General features: G+C 45.4%; 1 protein-coding gene across 4 annotated transcripts in view; it reads left to right on the top strand.

Moving 5' to 3' along the window:
- The first annotated feature begins 776 nt into the window (after positions 1-776).
- Myo5b (myosin VB) overlaps positions 777-13,141 on the top strand; it is a 265,550-nt gene continuing 253,185 nt past the window's right edge. The window contains exon 1 of one of the 4 annotated variants that reach the window (XM_021230890.2): positions 777-1,046. In XM_021230890.2, the coding sequence (XP_021086549.1) occupies positions 1,020-1,046 (27 nt within the window). In that variant the 5' untranslated portion in view covers positions 777-1,019. The remainder of the gene's footprint in view (positions 1,047-13,141) is intronic. The other 3 variants (XM_013118053.3, XM_021230892.2, XM_005076448.4) reach the window with 3 other exon arrangements.

The raw sequence follows: 13,141 nt of genomic DNA, 5'->3' as shown, positions 1-13,141 counted from the left end.
AATAAATGACGTAGGAAGGACAGAGGGGCCTAGAATATGGGAGAGAGGAGCCAAGGGCACTTGAGATTTTGTCTCCTGAGAGGAGAAGCCTGGAGTCTAGCAGGAGGCCAGGGGTGAAACAAAGTTTCCGCAGGAGAACGCCGCTTCACTGATTCAGGATTTCTGCGCAGGGAGTTCAGTTTGATGAGGATGGTCTTTAGTCTGCGTCAAAATCACCTTAGCAAAAAACAAACAAACAAACAAAAAACAAAACAAAAACCACGGCATAATTCCGTTTTAATAATGAAAACGTTCAGTACAAATATATAAAACCGAGAGAAAAAGTAAAGGCCTTCCAGCTGCAGACAGCTTCCTCTCTCCTTTTAACTTTCTAGTTACTTTTCTTCCCTCTTTTCATGTCTCCTTTGCGCTTCTGCCCATCCTCTGCCCAGGTGGTTAGGAACAGCTCCGAGCGGCAGGTGCGACACCCCGCCCGCACCTGTGCGGCGTTCGCCCGGTGGCCAGCAGGGGGCGGCGGGTGCCACTCCCGGGACTCTGCTCCGCTCCGACCCCGCCCCCTGCCCCAGGACCCGGTGGAGACGGGGGCGCAGAGGGCTTAAAGGCGGCGGCGGCGGCGGCGGCGGCCCGCGGTGAGACGCGGGTTCCCCCTCCCTCCCTCTCTGGTCGCGCGTCCCCCCTCCTTCCCTCCCTCCCTGGTCGCGCGTCCGCGCCTCCTCTCCCTCCATACCTGAGCCGGGAGCGCGGCGCGCCTTCTCCCCGCCCTCCTGCCACTCCTGGCCGCGGCACCAGCGCTGCCGCCGCCCAGGGAGTAAAGGTCGCGCGGGCCGGAGCGAGCGGACGTCGGCGCCAGCTGGTCGGGCCACCCGAGAAGGGGGCGCGGAGGACCTGGGACCCGTCCGGGGAGACTGCACCAGCAGCGCACCGAGGGCGCGCGGGCGAGCGAGGAGCCGGGCCTCAGAGCGCAGCCTCGACCCAGCGTCCCGCGAGGCGCCCGGGGCTCCGGCTCGACCCACGGGGACATGTCGTACAGCGAGCTCTACACCCGGGTGAGTACGGGCCCGGCGCGGCCCCGGGACACAGGTGCGGCGCGACACGCTCGGGCCACCTTCCCCACGGTTCTCGGACGCCCCTGCCAGAGTCTCTGTGGCCTCGGTCCCCGACACCCCCAACTTGGGTGGCGGAGAAAGTTTGGGCGCCTCACCGACTGGCTGCCTCGCAGAGTCCTCCTGACAGCGGCGCAGTTCCGTCCCACGCAGGAGGCTGTCGCCACCTTCCACTTCGCCCTTCCCTTTTCGTCCTCTCCGGGTCTTGGTCTCCCGCTGACAGTCTGGAGCCACAGAGCCGTCTTAGCCCACTGGGAGCCGGGGTAGGACACCAGCTTCCACCGAGGCACCTGGCATGCGGCCCCGTGTCCTCTTTCAAGGACCCTGTTCCAGGTTCCCTGCAGTGACCAGAGGGATCTGAATTTGGGAGTGGGTGGGGTGAGGGGCGGTAGAGAAGTGCTGGAGGGGTTTCTAGTGACCTCAGAAAAATGCATTCTTTTTAAAAAAATAAATTTAATTCATATATACACATATACATACATACATACATACATACATACATACATACACACCTGCGTGTCAGTATGTGCACTAAGAAGGCCAGAAGAGGGCGTCAGAGTCCCTGGAACTGGAGTGGGTTCTGGGAACCGAACCAGGGTCCTTTGAAAGAGCTGCAAAGTAGAATGCAGCAAGTCCTCTTAACTGAAGAGCCATCTCTTTAGCCCCAGGAAGCCCATACTTAATTTGCCCACAATGGGCATTTTGAGGCAGCTCTTTTGGGGTTATCAGGTATTTGGAGGAGGGTTGGGGTAATTATTGACCAGGGATGGCGTTATCTTTAAGGTCAGGATTAGGAACAAGCGCTGCAGGAGCGGCTCCTCCGGGTTCAGCGCTGCAGGTGATGTTGTCAAAGTGGCCAGCCACTTCCCAGGTCTTGGCTCTGCAACCCTAGCATTTCTGGTTTCTGCTTGGTCCTGCGGCAGAGGTGAACAAGTCAGGACCTTTAATCACCCATCCCTTTCTTCCTTAAGAAATGCTTCATATATCCCAATGTCTTTTGTTTTGTTTTGTTTGTTTGTTTTTGTTCGTCTTTTCTGGTGACTGGGACCTGTTTGACAGTCTTGCCTGCCTGCACGCCTCTGTGCAGAGCAGTATGTGTATGCAAGCGCGCTGTGTGTACGAAAGTCCTGTAGATGAGTTTGCAATTCCTGTTACACCGGCCTTGTGGGCAGGTCTGGGCGGGGTAGGAAGAGGAACTTCCGCATCCTCACCTGGCGATTGTTAGCTGGTGTCCAGCGCATGGGGGAGCCCTTCAGCTCTGTGGGCTCACCGCACATCTTTGAAAAAAATAAAATCTCTTCTTTCTCCGGACCCGGTTCCGGTCAGCAAGTGCTAAAGCTCATCCAGGGTTGCTTTGGGGGCAGTCCTGGATTGCTTTGGATAGATAACCTTTGGGTTCACCAGGAACTCCAAAATACCATAGGTACCAGTCTCTTTGAAAGGGGTGGAGAAGATGCGAGCCAAGCTGGAACTCTTTAGCAATGCCGGCTTGGGAAATGCACTCCACCTCTTTTACCCGTGGGAGTTAGGGGAGGAGCCTTCGGAGTTCCAGCTTGCAGCTCTGACTCTGAGAGGCTTAACAGAACCTGGTCTGGAGGCTGGAAACCAGTGAGGCAGGGAAAAGACAACCTGAGCTGGATGGAGTGTTCAGAGCTGAAGCTGTGTTCCGTAACAGTGTGCGGAGCAACAGCGAGCACAGGAGAGAAGGGTAACTGCACCACATGTCCCGAAGTCCCCAAGCAGACAGTATTTAAATGCTGCACTAGAAGCTAATGACTTACTGGATACCAGAAGGTTTTGGAGATCTAGCTTCGGAAAACAAAACATTTATACCGAATTTCTTTTCAAGTAGATCACTTGTAGGGAAAACAATTTGATATGAATGGTAATAGGGATGGTAAATTAGTGGGAGTCTGAAATTGAAATGTTTCGAGTTGAGTGTTTTCTTGAGTTATCCTTCTATGGGCAAAACCACAGACCCCAAAAGAACTAGTTAAGAAGTATCTTCATTGGTGTGAGTGTTGGGAATAATTAAAGCAAAAACCAACAGAGTTCTGCCATTAGTGGACGCCCCCACCCCCTTCTCAGTTATTGCTAAGTGACTGAATCTGAAGTCAAGGACATTTTCTGTGAATGAACACTAGCCTCCAGGAAGTTTTGTTTTGTTGACAGGGTATGTAGTGTAGGCTGTCCTGGAACTCATTATGTAGTCCAGGGTGGTCTCAAACTCACAGATCTGTTTGCCTCTGCTTTCTGAGTGCTGGGGGCGGGGGTTAAAGGCATGTACCTCGAAGCTGGGTAGCTTCCAGGATTTTTTTTTTTTTTTTGGTTTTTAGGAGACAGGGTTTCTCTGTATTGTTTTGGAGGCTATCGGTCCAGCCCGGCCTCAAACTCACAGAGATCCACCTGCCTCTGCCTCCTGAGTGCTGGGATTAAAGTCGTTCGCCATCACTGCCTGGCAGCTTCCAGGATTTTGAGTTGAGTTGCCATTGCTCTTTCTGGCAGTTAAATGCACTTACACTTCAGTACGAGAAGCAGTTGGGCTGCCTTCTAGCTGCTGTAACCCTTCTTGCCAGGCAGGATCCTGAGTATGAATCATAAATTATACAGAGACACAGTACCTGCTGCTCAGATCCACTTTGTTTCTTGGAGATGATTTGTCATTTTGGTGTATTATTGAAATATCCAATGTTCCCTTTTATTTTTAACGTACCAGGGGGCTTTCTTCATGTGTCAAACACTGGGTTGAGGCATACACCTTAATGTATTATGCATGATGGAAATTATTATCCAGTGTGGAAACAGCTTTTTTAAATGTTTGGGATGGAAATTTTATAACTCTTTATTGGTCATACCTATTGCCCTAGTCGGGAGATATTTTTGGAGTATAAAGCATTATATAAGATGTACATAGCCTGTGGGCATTAAATAGCTCTGGGTAATAACTTAATATATTGGCATATTTCTGCTTGCTCAAAAATTTCCCCCTCCATCCCTTTTCTCTCTTCATATGCTATGTGGTATGTATGTGAGAGTGCAAGTGAGTGCCTGTGTTGTTTTTTCTCACTGGTGAAGGGCACTTCTCATTAACAAAGATACTCTGTTTTAGAACATCCAGCCCTTTACCTATGAGGAATTGCTTTCTTTGTAGTGAGGATGGCAAAAGAAAATCAGTTAGTGCCAGACACTTTCAGTGTGCCCTCAAGGTGAGTCACCTTCATTGACGCTTACAGAGAGGTGGAGGGGACAACCACTGGCTCTGTTACCACAAGATCTAGCTCACTATATGATGTATGTTAGTGCTTAGTTTTCCAACCCCTGGAAAAGACAGCATGGGCCTGATTTGTACAGGTCCCAGAAGGAAGCCAAGCATGTGCTAGCATCAGGGATGTGATTTGATGTTTGCAGAAATCAGTCTGATCTTAAACTATGTATTCCCTCAGGCATACAGCCTATAGAGGATTATTCCAGATGCAAAATGTAGACACCGTATTTTAGTTATTTTAGATGATGATATTTTATGTTTGCTACTTTGATTACAGTTAGGCTAACTGGGAGGTCATCGGTGTTAAGGCACTACTCTCAGATAATCCTTTTTCTTGCTTAGCTTTTAAATGACAGGTCATATTTCCACAGTCTAATGCAAAATTCAGTATATATATATATATATATATATATATATATATATATATATAATATGCTTCCATTTTTTTCATGCTGGGGGTGGGATCCAGGGTCTTGTCTGTGCTGGAGAGGACCTCTACCACTGAACAAACACCTCAGCCCCAGCAGTGTCTCTCTGAGGGCTGACATAGCTTGTACTATTGGCTGACCCAGCTTGTGAATGTCAGCCTTGAACCAGTAGCCATTACTAAGAGTTCTGATAGGAATGCTATTCCTGTATTTCTGAAGTTGACCTAGAACTTGCTATGCAGCCTGGGATGGACTTTAACTCCTGATTATCCTCCTGCCTCAGCCTCCTGAGTGTTGAGGCTTACAAGTATGCCCATGCTTGGCTGATGTTTATCATTTTTAATGGCTGTATAATATGACCTTATGTCTTAGTCAGAGTTATATTGCTGTGAAGAGACACCATGACCACAACTCCTATGAAAGAAAGCATTTGATTGGGGCTTGCTTACAGTTTCTGAGGTTTAGTCCATTGTTATTGTAGCAGTGTGCAGGAAGACCTGGTGCAGGAGAAGTAGTTGAGAGTTCTACATCCAGACCCACAGGCAGAATTCCAACTCTGGGGTTCGAATGGGCTTTTTGAAACCTCAAAGCCCACCCCCACTGACACACTTCCTCCAATAAGGCCATACCTCCTAATGCTTTCAAGTAGTGCCACTCCCCTGGTGACCAGATATTTAAATCTATGAGCCCATTGGGGTCATATTTATTCAAACCACCACATTCTCCTCCCGGGCCTCCACAGGCTTGTAACCATTTCATAATGTAAAAAATGCATTCAGTCCAAGTTCAAAAGTCCTCATAGTCTATTACAGTCTCAAAAGTGTTTAAAAGTTCAAAGTTTCTTCTGAGACTCATGACAGTGTCTTAACTGTAACCTCCATAAAATTAAACTAAAAAACCAGATCACATACTTCCAACACACAGTGACACAGGGTATACATTACCATTCCAAAAGGTAGGAAGAGGAGCACAGAGAGGAAATACTGGACCAAAACCAGCTGGGCAAACTCCAAACTGCATCTCCATGTCTGATGTCAAAGTGCTCGTTAGATCTACAACTCCATTCAGCTTTGCTGGGTACAATAGACTTCTCTCTCAGGCTGCTGGCTCCATGCCCTGTTAGCAGCTTTCCTCCGCAGGAATCCCATGGCTCCGGTCTTCAACACTGGGGTCTTTAAGGCAATCCAGGCTTCTCCTTCATAGCTTCACACAATGGCGTCTCTGGGCCTCCATTCAGGGACCCCTTGACTCACACCTGGCCTCAGCAGCTTTCCTCAGCCTTGGAGGGAGATTCCACAACCCTTTCTTGTATCATTGACTCTAAAGCAAGAACCACATGGCTGAAGCTGCCAATTTCTTCTTCTTGCTGGGGGTGGAACTTGCTCCCCCACCATGAATTTTCACCTGCTTTTTGTTTTTGATGGTTTCTTCTCTTTCCTTAAGCTTTTTAAAAAATTTCTTTTCACAAGTTTGAAGCTTAGCTGGATGGGTCTTGCTCTGAGGTCACCACTCCTTTTATCCCATTTAGCATTAGGCTTTTCTTTAAATTTTTAAATCTACTTGAATGTGGGATTTAGCTCTATTATACTTACTGGTGCTCCTTTTCTCCTCAAACTCTTCATTTTGTATTTTTCCTTGTTCAGCTTGCTCTCAAAGCTTTCTATTTGGCTTTGGAACTTCAGCTCAGCTCAGTGGCTCATGCTCTTCAGCAGCAATGCTTTTATGTATTTTTTATTTTAATTTTTCAGATTATAAATTATAACATGTCTCCCTTCCTGTTCCTACCTCAAAACCTTCCTCCATCTCTTTCAAATCCATGGCCTCTTTTTTTCACTGTTATTTCATTCATATACATATGGGGGAAGTCCTTCTGTGTATATGTTTGATTGGTATAAATAAAACACTATAGGGAAGCAAGATAGGTGGGACTAGGAGCCTAGGAGGATTCTGGGAAATGTAGTAAAGAGTGTCATCATGATGTGATCCCCGGAGGAGAGAAAGCAAGTCTAGCATTCAGGGAAAGATAAATCCTTATAAAAATATATATTGGTGATTATGGGTTAATGATTAAGTCAGAGCTAGCTGATTAGAAACCATAGCCAATGGCCAACAACTTCATAATTAATATAGTGTCTTGTGTGTTATTTGGGAGCTAAATCAGCAATAGGACCCAAGTGGCTGGCGGGAAGAATACACATTACATATATATAGATTCCTAAATATGACCTGCTCAGTCCGAATAACGTGACTTGCGTGCATTTTTCCAGGGCTGACTGCTTGGCCCTGGACAACACTTGCTGTGCACCTCTCATACTCCCAGCTTTCCTCAGGTGCCTGTGATTCTGTGTGAAGGATGGAGGCCTCGTGCTCTTGCCCTCATCCACTTTTGCATGTCCATTGGTGTCGTCCTTGTTGAGCTCATACTTTAGCAAATAGAAGACTTTGAGAGCACAGGTAACTTGTCTTTTGTGCATGTAAATATGGATGGAAGTTTCTGTCCTGCCTGGTCTTGAAGCAATTTAGTCCCAAATAAGCACACAGAAGTTTATAATGATTATAAATTGTTTGGCCTATGGCTTCTTATTGCTAGCTCCCTCTTAATTATTAACCCATTTCTATTAATCTGTGTATCTCCATGTGGTCTTGGCTTACTGGTGATGCCCAGGTCTCTTGCTTCCTCAGCAGCTACATGGTATCTCCTTGACTCTACCTACTACCTTTCTCTATCCCTGTTTGGATTTCCTGCCTGGCTAAATCCTGCCTGTCCATTGGCTGAGATAGCTTTATTCATCAACCAATAAGAGAAACATATATTCACAGCATACAGAAGGACAGCCTTCAGTCAAAAGTGTATATTTTGAAAATTGCTCTTATTGAAGATGTACATTGAATCATATGTTTATGATCCTCAACTTTCCCAAGATGGGATTTGGCATTTTGTGGGCACAAAGCAAATGCCATTGGTTTAGTTTAACTTCTTTCTGCAATCCCCCATTCCTATTCTAAGCCAAGATTCTTTTTGACAAAGAACCACCCTTACCTTAACGTTATCTTCTGTCATGCTTGGGCCAGCAGGAAGTTAAGCTGTTTCCTCTGGGACTTGCCCAGGTCTATGAAGTGGGGAGGCCGTGCCAGTACATGGTGGTGGTTTGAATGAGAATGGTTCCCATAGGCTCATTTTTATACTTGGGACCCAGTTGATGGAACTGTTTGGTGAGAGCTTAGGAGGTGTTGTTGAAGGATGTGTGTCACTGGGGGTGGGCTTTGAGTTGGGTGCCATTCTCAGCTTGCTCTCTTCTTCCTCTTGCCTGTGGGTCAGATACAGACTCTCAGCTACTGCTCCATTGCATGCTGCTGTCAATGTTTCCTGCCACGGTGGTCACAAACTCTGTTACCCTCTGCATCCGTGATCCCCAATTAAAGGCTTGCTTTTATAAATTGCATAGGTCATGGTGTTTTTGTCACAGTGGCAGAACAGTAACTGATACAGTAGACAGTGGTGGTTTTCTTTTTCATTGCACCACTCAAAGGGTTAGCATAAGTTGGAAATTGAAATAGCAGGGAAACAACATTGGCGGATGTGAAAGCATAGAAAGCAGCCCTGTTTTTGACCTAATGGCTCACATGATTTTGGTCATGTATAAACTCCTGCCTTTGTAATGTCATCCTATGTTAAAGACACGATCTTTTAGTCCCCTATGAACTAGCAAGTTCTCACTAAGACTTTATAGATCTTTTCATGATGAGAGGAGGGGCAAAAGTGAATCTCCACACCTCACGTGAGACTGAGTGGAACAGGCCTTTGGAAACAACAACAGTAAAACCAGGCAAAGAAAATGAGCAATGGGATCAGTTTCAGTCTTCAGAGGCGATAATAGGCATCATGGCATGTGCTCGAAGATTCAGAGCATCTTTTATGTTCATCACTTGGGCAACAAATGCAGCGCAGCATCCGTGTAAACATAGAAGCCGGTGTGAGAATCAGGACAAGCTGTCTCTTCAAAGTGCTCTTCTGACCTTGAGTTCTTTTGTTGTGTGAAATTAGTATTAAGGAAGTATTAGGACAGTGAAAGGAGATAAACTGCTTGACCTCATCCCATCAGATTTAATCACCTTCTCAATTTGCCTCTACTCCCTAGTGAGGCCTGATGTTTGTTTGTAAAATAAGGAAAATGAATGTCTACTCGGGCTGAAACTCATGTTTTTTTGCTATCAGTCTGTTTGCACTTTGTGTACATGCTTGATTGAAATAAGCTTCACGCACCAAAATAATGACAGTGCTTTTAAAATGGGACTTTTAGGACCAGTGTGCTAGATCTCACATATCCAAATAAATCATCTGAGGATGGCTGCTGAGGGCAGAAGTAGAGGAGTCGGCTCATCTGTCCTGCCGCTGAAACTGGCTTCACATCTGATGATGCATTCTTTTCATTCTCATCTCTGCTGGTGGAGCCGTCATGCTTGAATGACAGGCTTTCTCTTTAGGAAGTCAACAGTTAATTTAAAAATAAACCTGAGAGGGCAGGGATTTTCTGATGTACTGCCATTATAGATGATGTGCCACTCGAGGGGTTAGTCTCTTAGATTTATTATTATTATTGTGTATTTGTATGGTGGGAAGTGGCAGTTGTGCGGAGGTCATAGAACCACTTTGTAGAGTTCTTTTCTCTTCCATCTTTATTTGAGTTCCAGGGTGAACTTAGGTTGTCAGGCTAAGTTTCAGCAAGGCCATCTTGCTGTCCCTGGATGCCAGTTTTGTAAGGCTTCTTGTTAGCTGCGATTCTGGAGTCACTGCTACTTTGAATGTTCTCAGTGTCCAGTAACCACCGAGCATCTAAGGCTGTTGGGGAATGCTCATCTGGATGTGGTCTATTCACAGAAACTTCACAGAACTGTATTGTTATATGGATTTGTAGTCCACTTAAATTTATATATAAGTACAAGTAAGTTAATGCAGAGGCATATAATTACCCACAAATATAGCATTAGTAAATATCTCATAATTAAAAAACCAAATGGAAAGACTTTCTGCCAAGTATCCTAGAATGGTCTTTGGAAAGATGAACAGGGAGTTTGGTAGTGAATGTGAGTGAAAGTAAAATGATATAGGAGGCGATAGAGCAACGCCAGTCTCACTGGTCATTAGGAAACCACTCAGGCGTCCTTTACAAGGACAAACAGATTGACAAGATGCAGCAGACAGATACAACCAGATACGGCCAGCCTTAAAATCTGACACATTCTGCACCAGGATGTGCTTGGGGGGGTTATTTTGTAAAGTGGAATAAGCCAGTCATAAAAAGATAAATATTGGGAACAAGAGGAGAGAAGGGAAGGGGAACTGGGATTGGAATGTAAAAAATAAATTAATAAAAAAGATATTGTATGATCCAATGTAATATACGAAGCATCTAGAACAGACATAGTCATGGAGACAAATTAGAATGGTGGCTGGTCATTGGAAGGGGAAGAGAGAGTTTAATGGATTCAGAATTTCAGTTTTGCTAGGTGAGTGCTAAGGATATAGATATTGGTGACAGCTATAGACCATGTACACGCCATTGAATTTTACACATAAAACTGGGAGGCTAAATGTTTTTATTTTGTGTATTTTATTACAATTGTAAAAAGTATTCTGGGTGGAAGAAAAAGGACAGACGAAATATAATATAGGTTAGGAGCAATCTATATAAATGTAGCCTATGCAAATGGGTCTAGACCAGGGTCTTAGTGCTGGCTGTTTCCTCAGCTTCCATGTGATCTTGGCTTAACTTCTAGGTTTCAATGAGCTGTAAGTCATGAATAAAAATTGATGCAACCTCTGGTGGTTTTGTTGGGAAAAAGTAACAGGTGAACTATCTTAGGTGGTGATGTCATGTCTTTAGGAGATGGTCATATTGTTGGAAAAGCCACAGACTAGGGCAATGGGTTCTTAACCTTTCTGATGCTGTGACCCTTTAATGTAGTTCTTCATGTTGTGGTGACCCCTAACCATAAAATTATTTTCATTGCTACTTCATAACTATAATTTTGCTACTGTCATGAATAGTAATGTGAACATGTGTGTTTTCTGTTGGTTTTGGGTGACCCCTGTGAAAGGGTTGTTCAACTCTCAAAGGGGTCATGACCCACAGGTTGCGAACTGCTGGTCTGGGTTAAGACAGTATAGGGTCACCCTGAAGGCCAGGATGGGAGCTCTGATGCTTATCCATTATGTGTTGGGTCGCCAGTCTTCAACTGAAGTTGTAGCCTCATAGAGCACCAGTATCATGGAGAAACTCTAGTTACAATGTGCTTGTCTTTCAGTTGTGCAGAGAACATAGGCTTCTGAGGTCCTAGCTTTGAGGCAGTGTGCAGTGAGGCTGACCACCTTTATGCTAAGAAGAACAGCTCACATTGCCACGACTGCTGGTCCTGGTTAAATTTAACTGTCAGTTTGACATAGCCATAGTCAACTGAGAAAGGAGTCTCAATTGAGGGATTTCTCAGATCAGAATGAACCCTGTGGGTATGTCTGTAGGAGATTGCCTTAGTTGTTACTTGATGTAGGAGGCCACTATGGATAGCACCATCCTGGCACAGGTAGTTCAGGCTGTTTAAAAGAGCTACCCAAACATGAGTGGGCTACAGGCAGTGTTTCATCCACGTTTCTACTTCCAGTTCCTGCCTTGGCTCTCCCAAATGATGAACTGTAATCAGGAAGTGTAAATCCTTTCTTCTATGCCATATCTGATCATAGAAACAGAGAACAACCTTAACAGTTCTTAGTACCTGGTTATTAGGGATGTAAGGGCACTTCAAGATCTCGGCTCTTTTCTTAGACAGCTTAAAGCATTAAGATAGATGGGGGTCTCTTAGGGATTGGCCTAAGAGCTAGTATTGGGGATCCAGAAAAATTCTCAGTATGCCATGGCTCTGGGTACCTGATTATCATGTCAACAGGAGAGGGTGCCATGGATTGAGTACCCTTTCTCAATCTCTAGTTCTGTTTTAGGATGTCTCCATTAGTCACTGTTGTGACTGTCATGGAGGACCAAAACTCTGAAGCTTTTATAGGAAGCATCTACTGTTTTTTACACCCTCTGTGATGGGGGATGTCCTTCTGTATATATGTTGATCTTATTGGTTGATGAGCAAAACACTGTTTGGCCAATAGAGGAAGGAAGATAGGCAGGGTTAGGAGGTGAGGTGAATTCTGGGAAAGGTAGGCAGAGAGAGACCTTGAGGAGATGCCATGTAGCCAAGGAAGGAGTAACCCTTCTTCAGTGAGATAAGACCACATAGAAATACTTAAATTAATAGAAATGAGTTGATAATTAAAACAGAGCTAGCTAGTAAGAAGTTCTAGCCATTGGCCAACGATTTTATAATTAATATAGTGTCTCAATGTGTTTATTTGGGGCCAAAGCGGCAGGACCTGGAGGGACAAGAAAATTCCAGTAATGCCTCTGGTTCTCAAGATTTAACCCAGGGCCTCGTACTCCACCATGGAGCCATGTGCTCAGCTGAGAGCATCTTCTTGATTGCTTGTGAGCTGGTCCTACCTCGTATCCAGGTGACTTGTCTTCCCAACCCCTTTAGCCCAAAGAGCTTCCTGAGTTGATTACTATGATAGGAAACTATGTTCTTTCACTGAAAAGCATGGGTGTTGCTGGTACCTGAGATAGGCTTTCCTAGTTTGGAGTATTGATGTTACCTGGAAAGTATATGAAACATAGACTAGGATCTAGGAGATTAGCTGTGAACTGAATTGTTTCTAGAAAGGCCACACTAACTTATGGAACTCATACCCTCTGCCTTAGTTTCAAACCTGATCTCTGCTGCCATGTGTCTCTACTCCAGATGCTGGTGGATGTTTCTGTCTAGAAGAGGAGCTATGACCTGCCATTGCCCCACAGAAATAACGTTGCCCCCCCCCATTTGTCACTTCGCAGTGTCCAGACCTTTTGCTCCTTGAAATTTTCTATCTCCTCTTCTAAAAGGGTTCTTCATTAAATTCTCTGTTCTTTGCTTGTTCATCTACTTAGTCCATCGACTTGCATTCCTCAACCTCCTGTAATCCGTCTTGATAAACACTCCAGGGACCATCCACTGTGCTAATATCCCTGAAATGTGTAACCAAACCCTACTCTCCAGGCTGCTGGGGTTATAGACAACACTCAGCCGTGGGCACCTCATTTTACTGGGACGAGTGCTGAGGGCATCTGTCTGAATTGTGCTCAGGTTGCAGCATGAACCATCTCAGGAATCAGAAACTGCCTAAATGCTGGCCAGAGAATAATGAAGTGTCAGCAGCTGTAAGTAACACACAGAGACCTGGATCAGTACTAGCCTGCCTCTGAAAC

Source organism: Mesocricetus auratus, unplaced genomic scaffold (genome assembly GCF_017639785.1).
Source record: "Mesocricetus auratus isolate SY011 unplaced genomic scaffold, BCM_Maur_2.0 Super-Scaffold_6730, whole genome shotgun sequence".
NCBI classification, from domain to species: Eukaryota; Metazoa; Chordata; class Mammalia; order Rodentia; family Cricetidae; genus Mesocricetus; species Mesocricetus auratus.
Note: the sequence above shows the minus strand (reverse complement) of the source record. Positions and strands in the feature narration are given on the sequence as shown.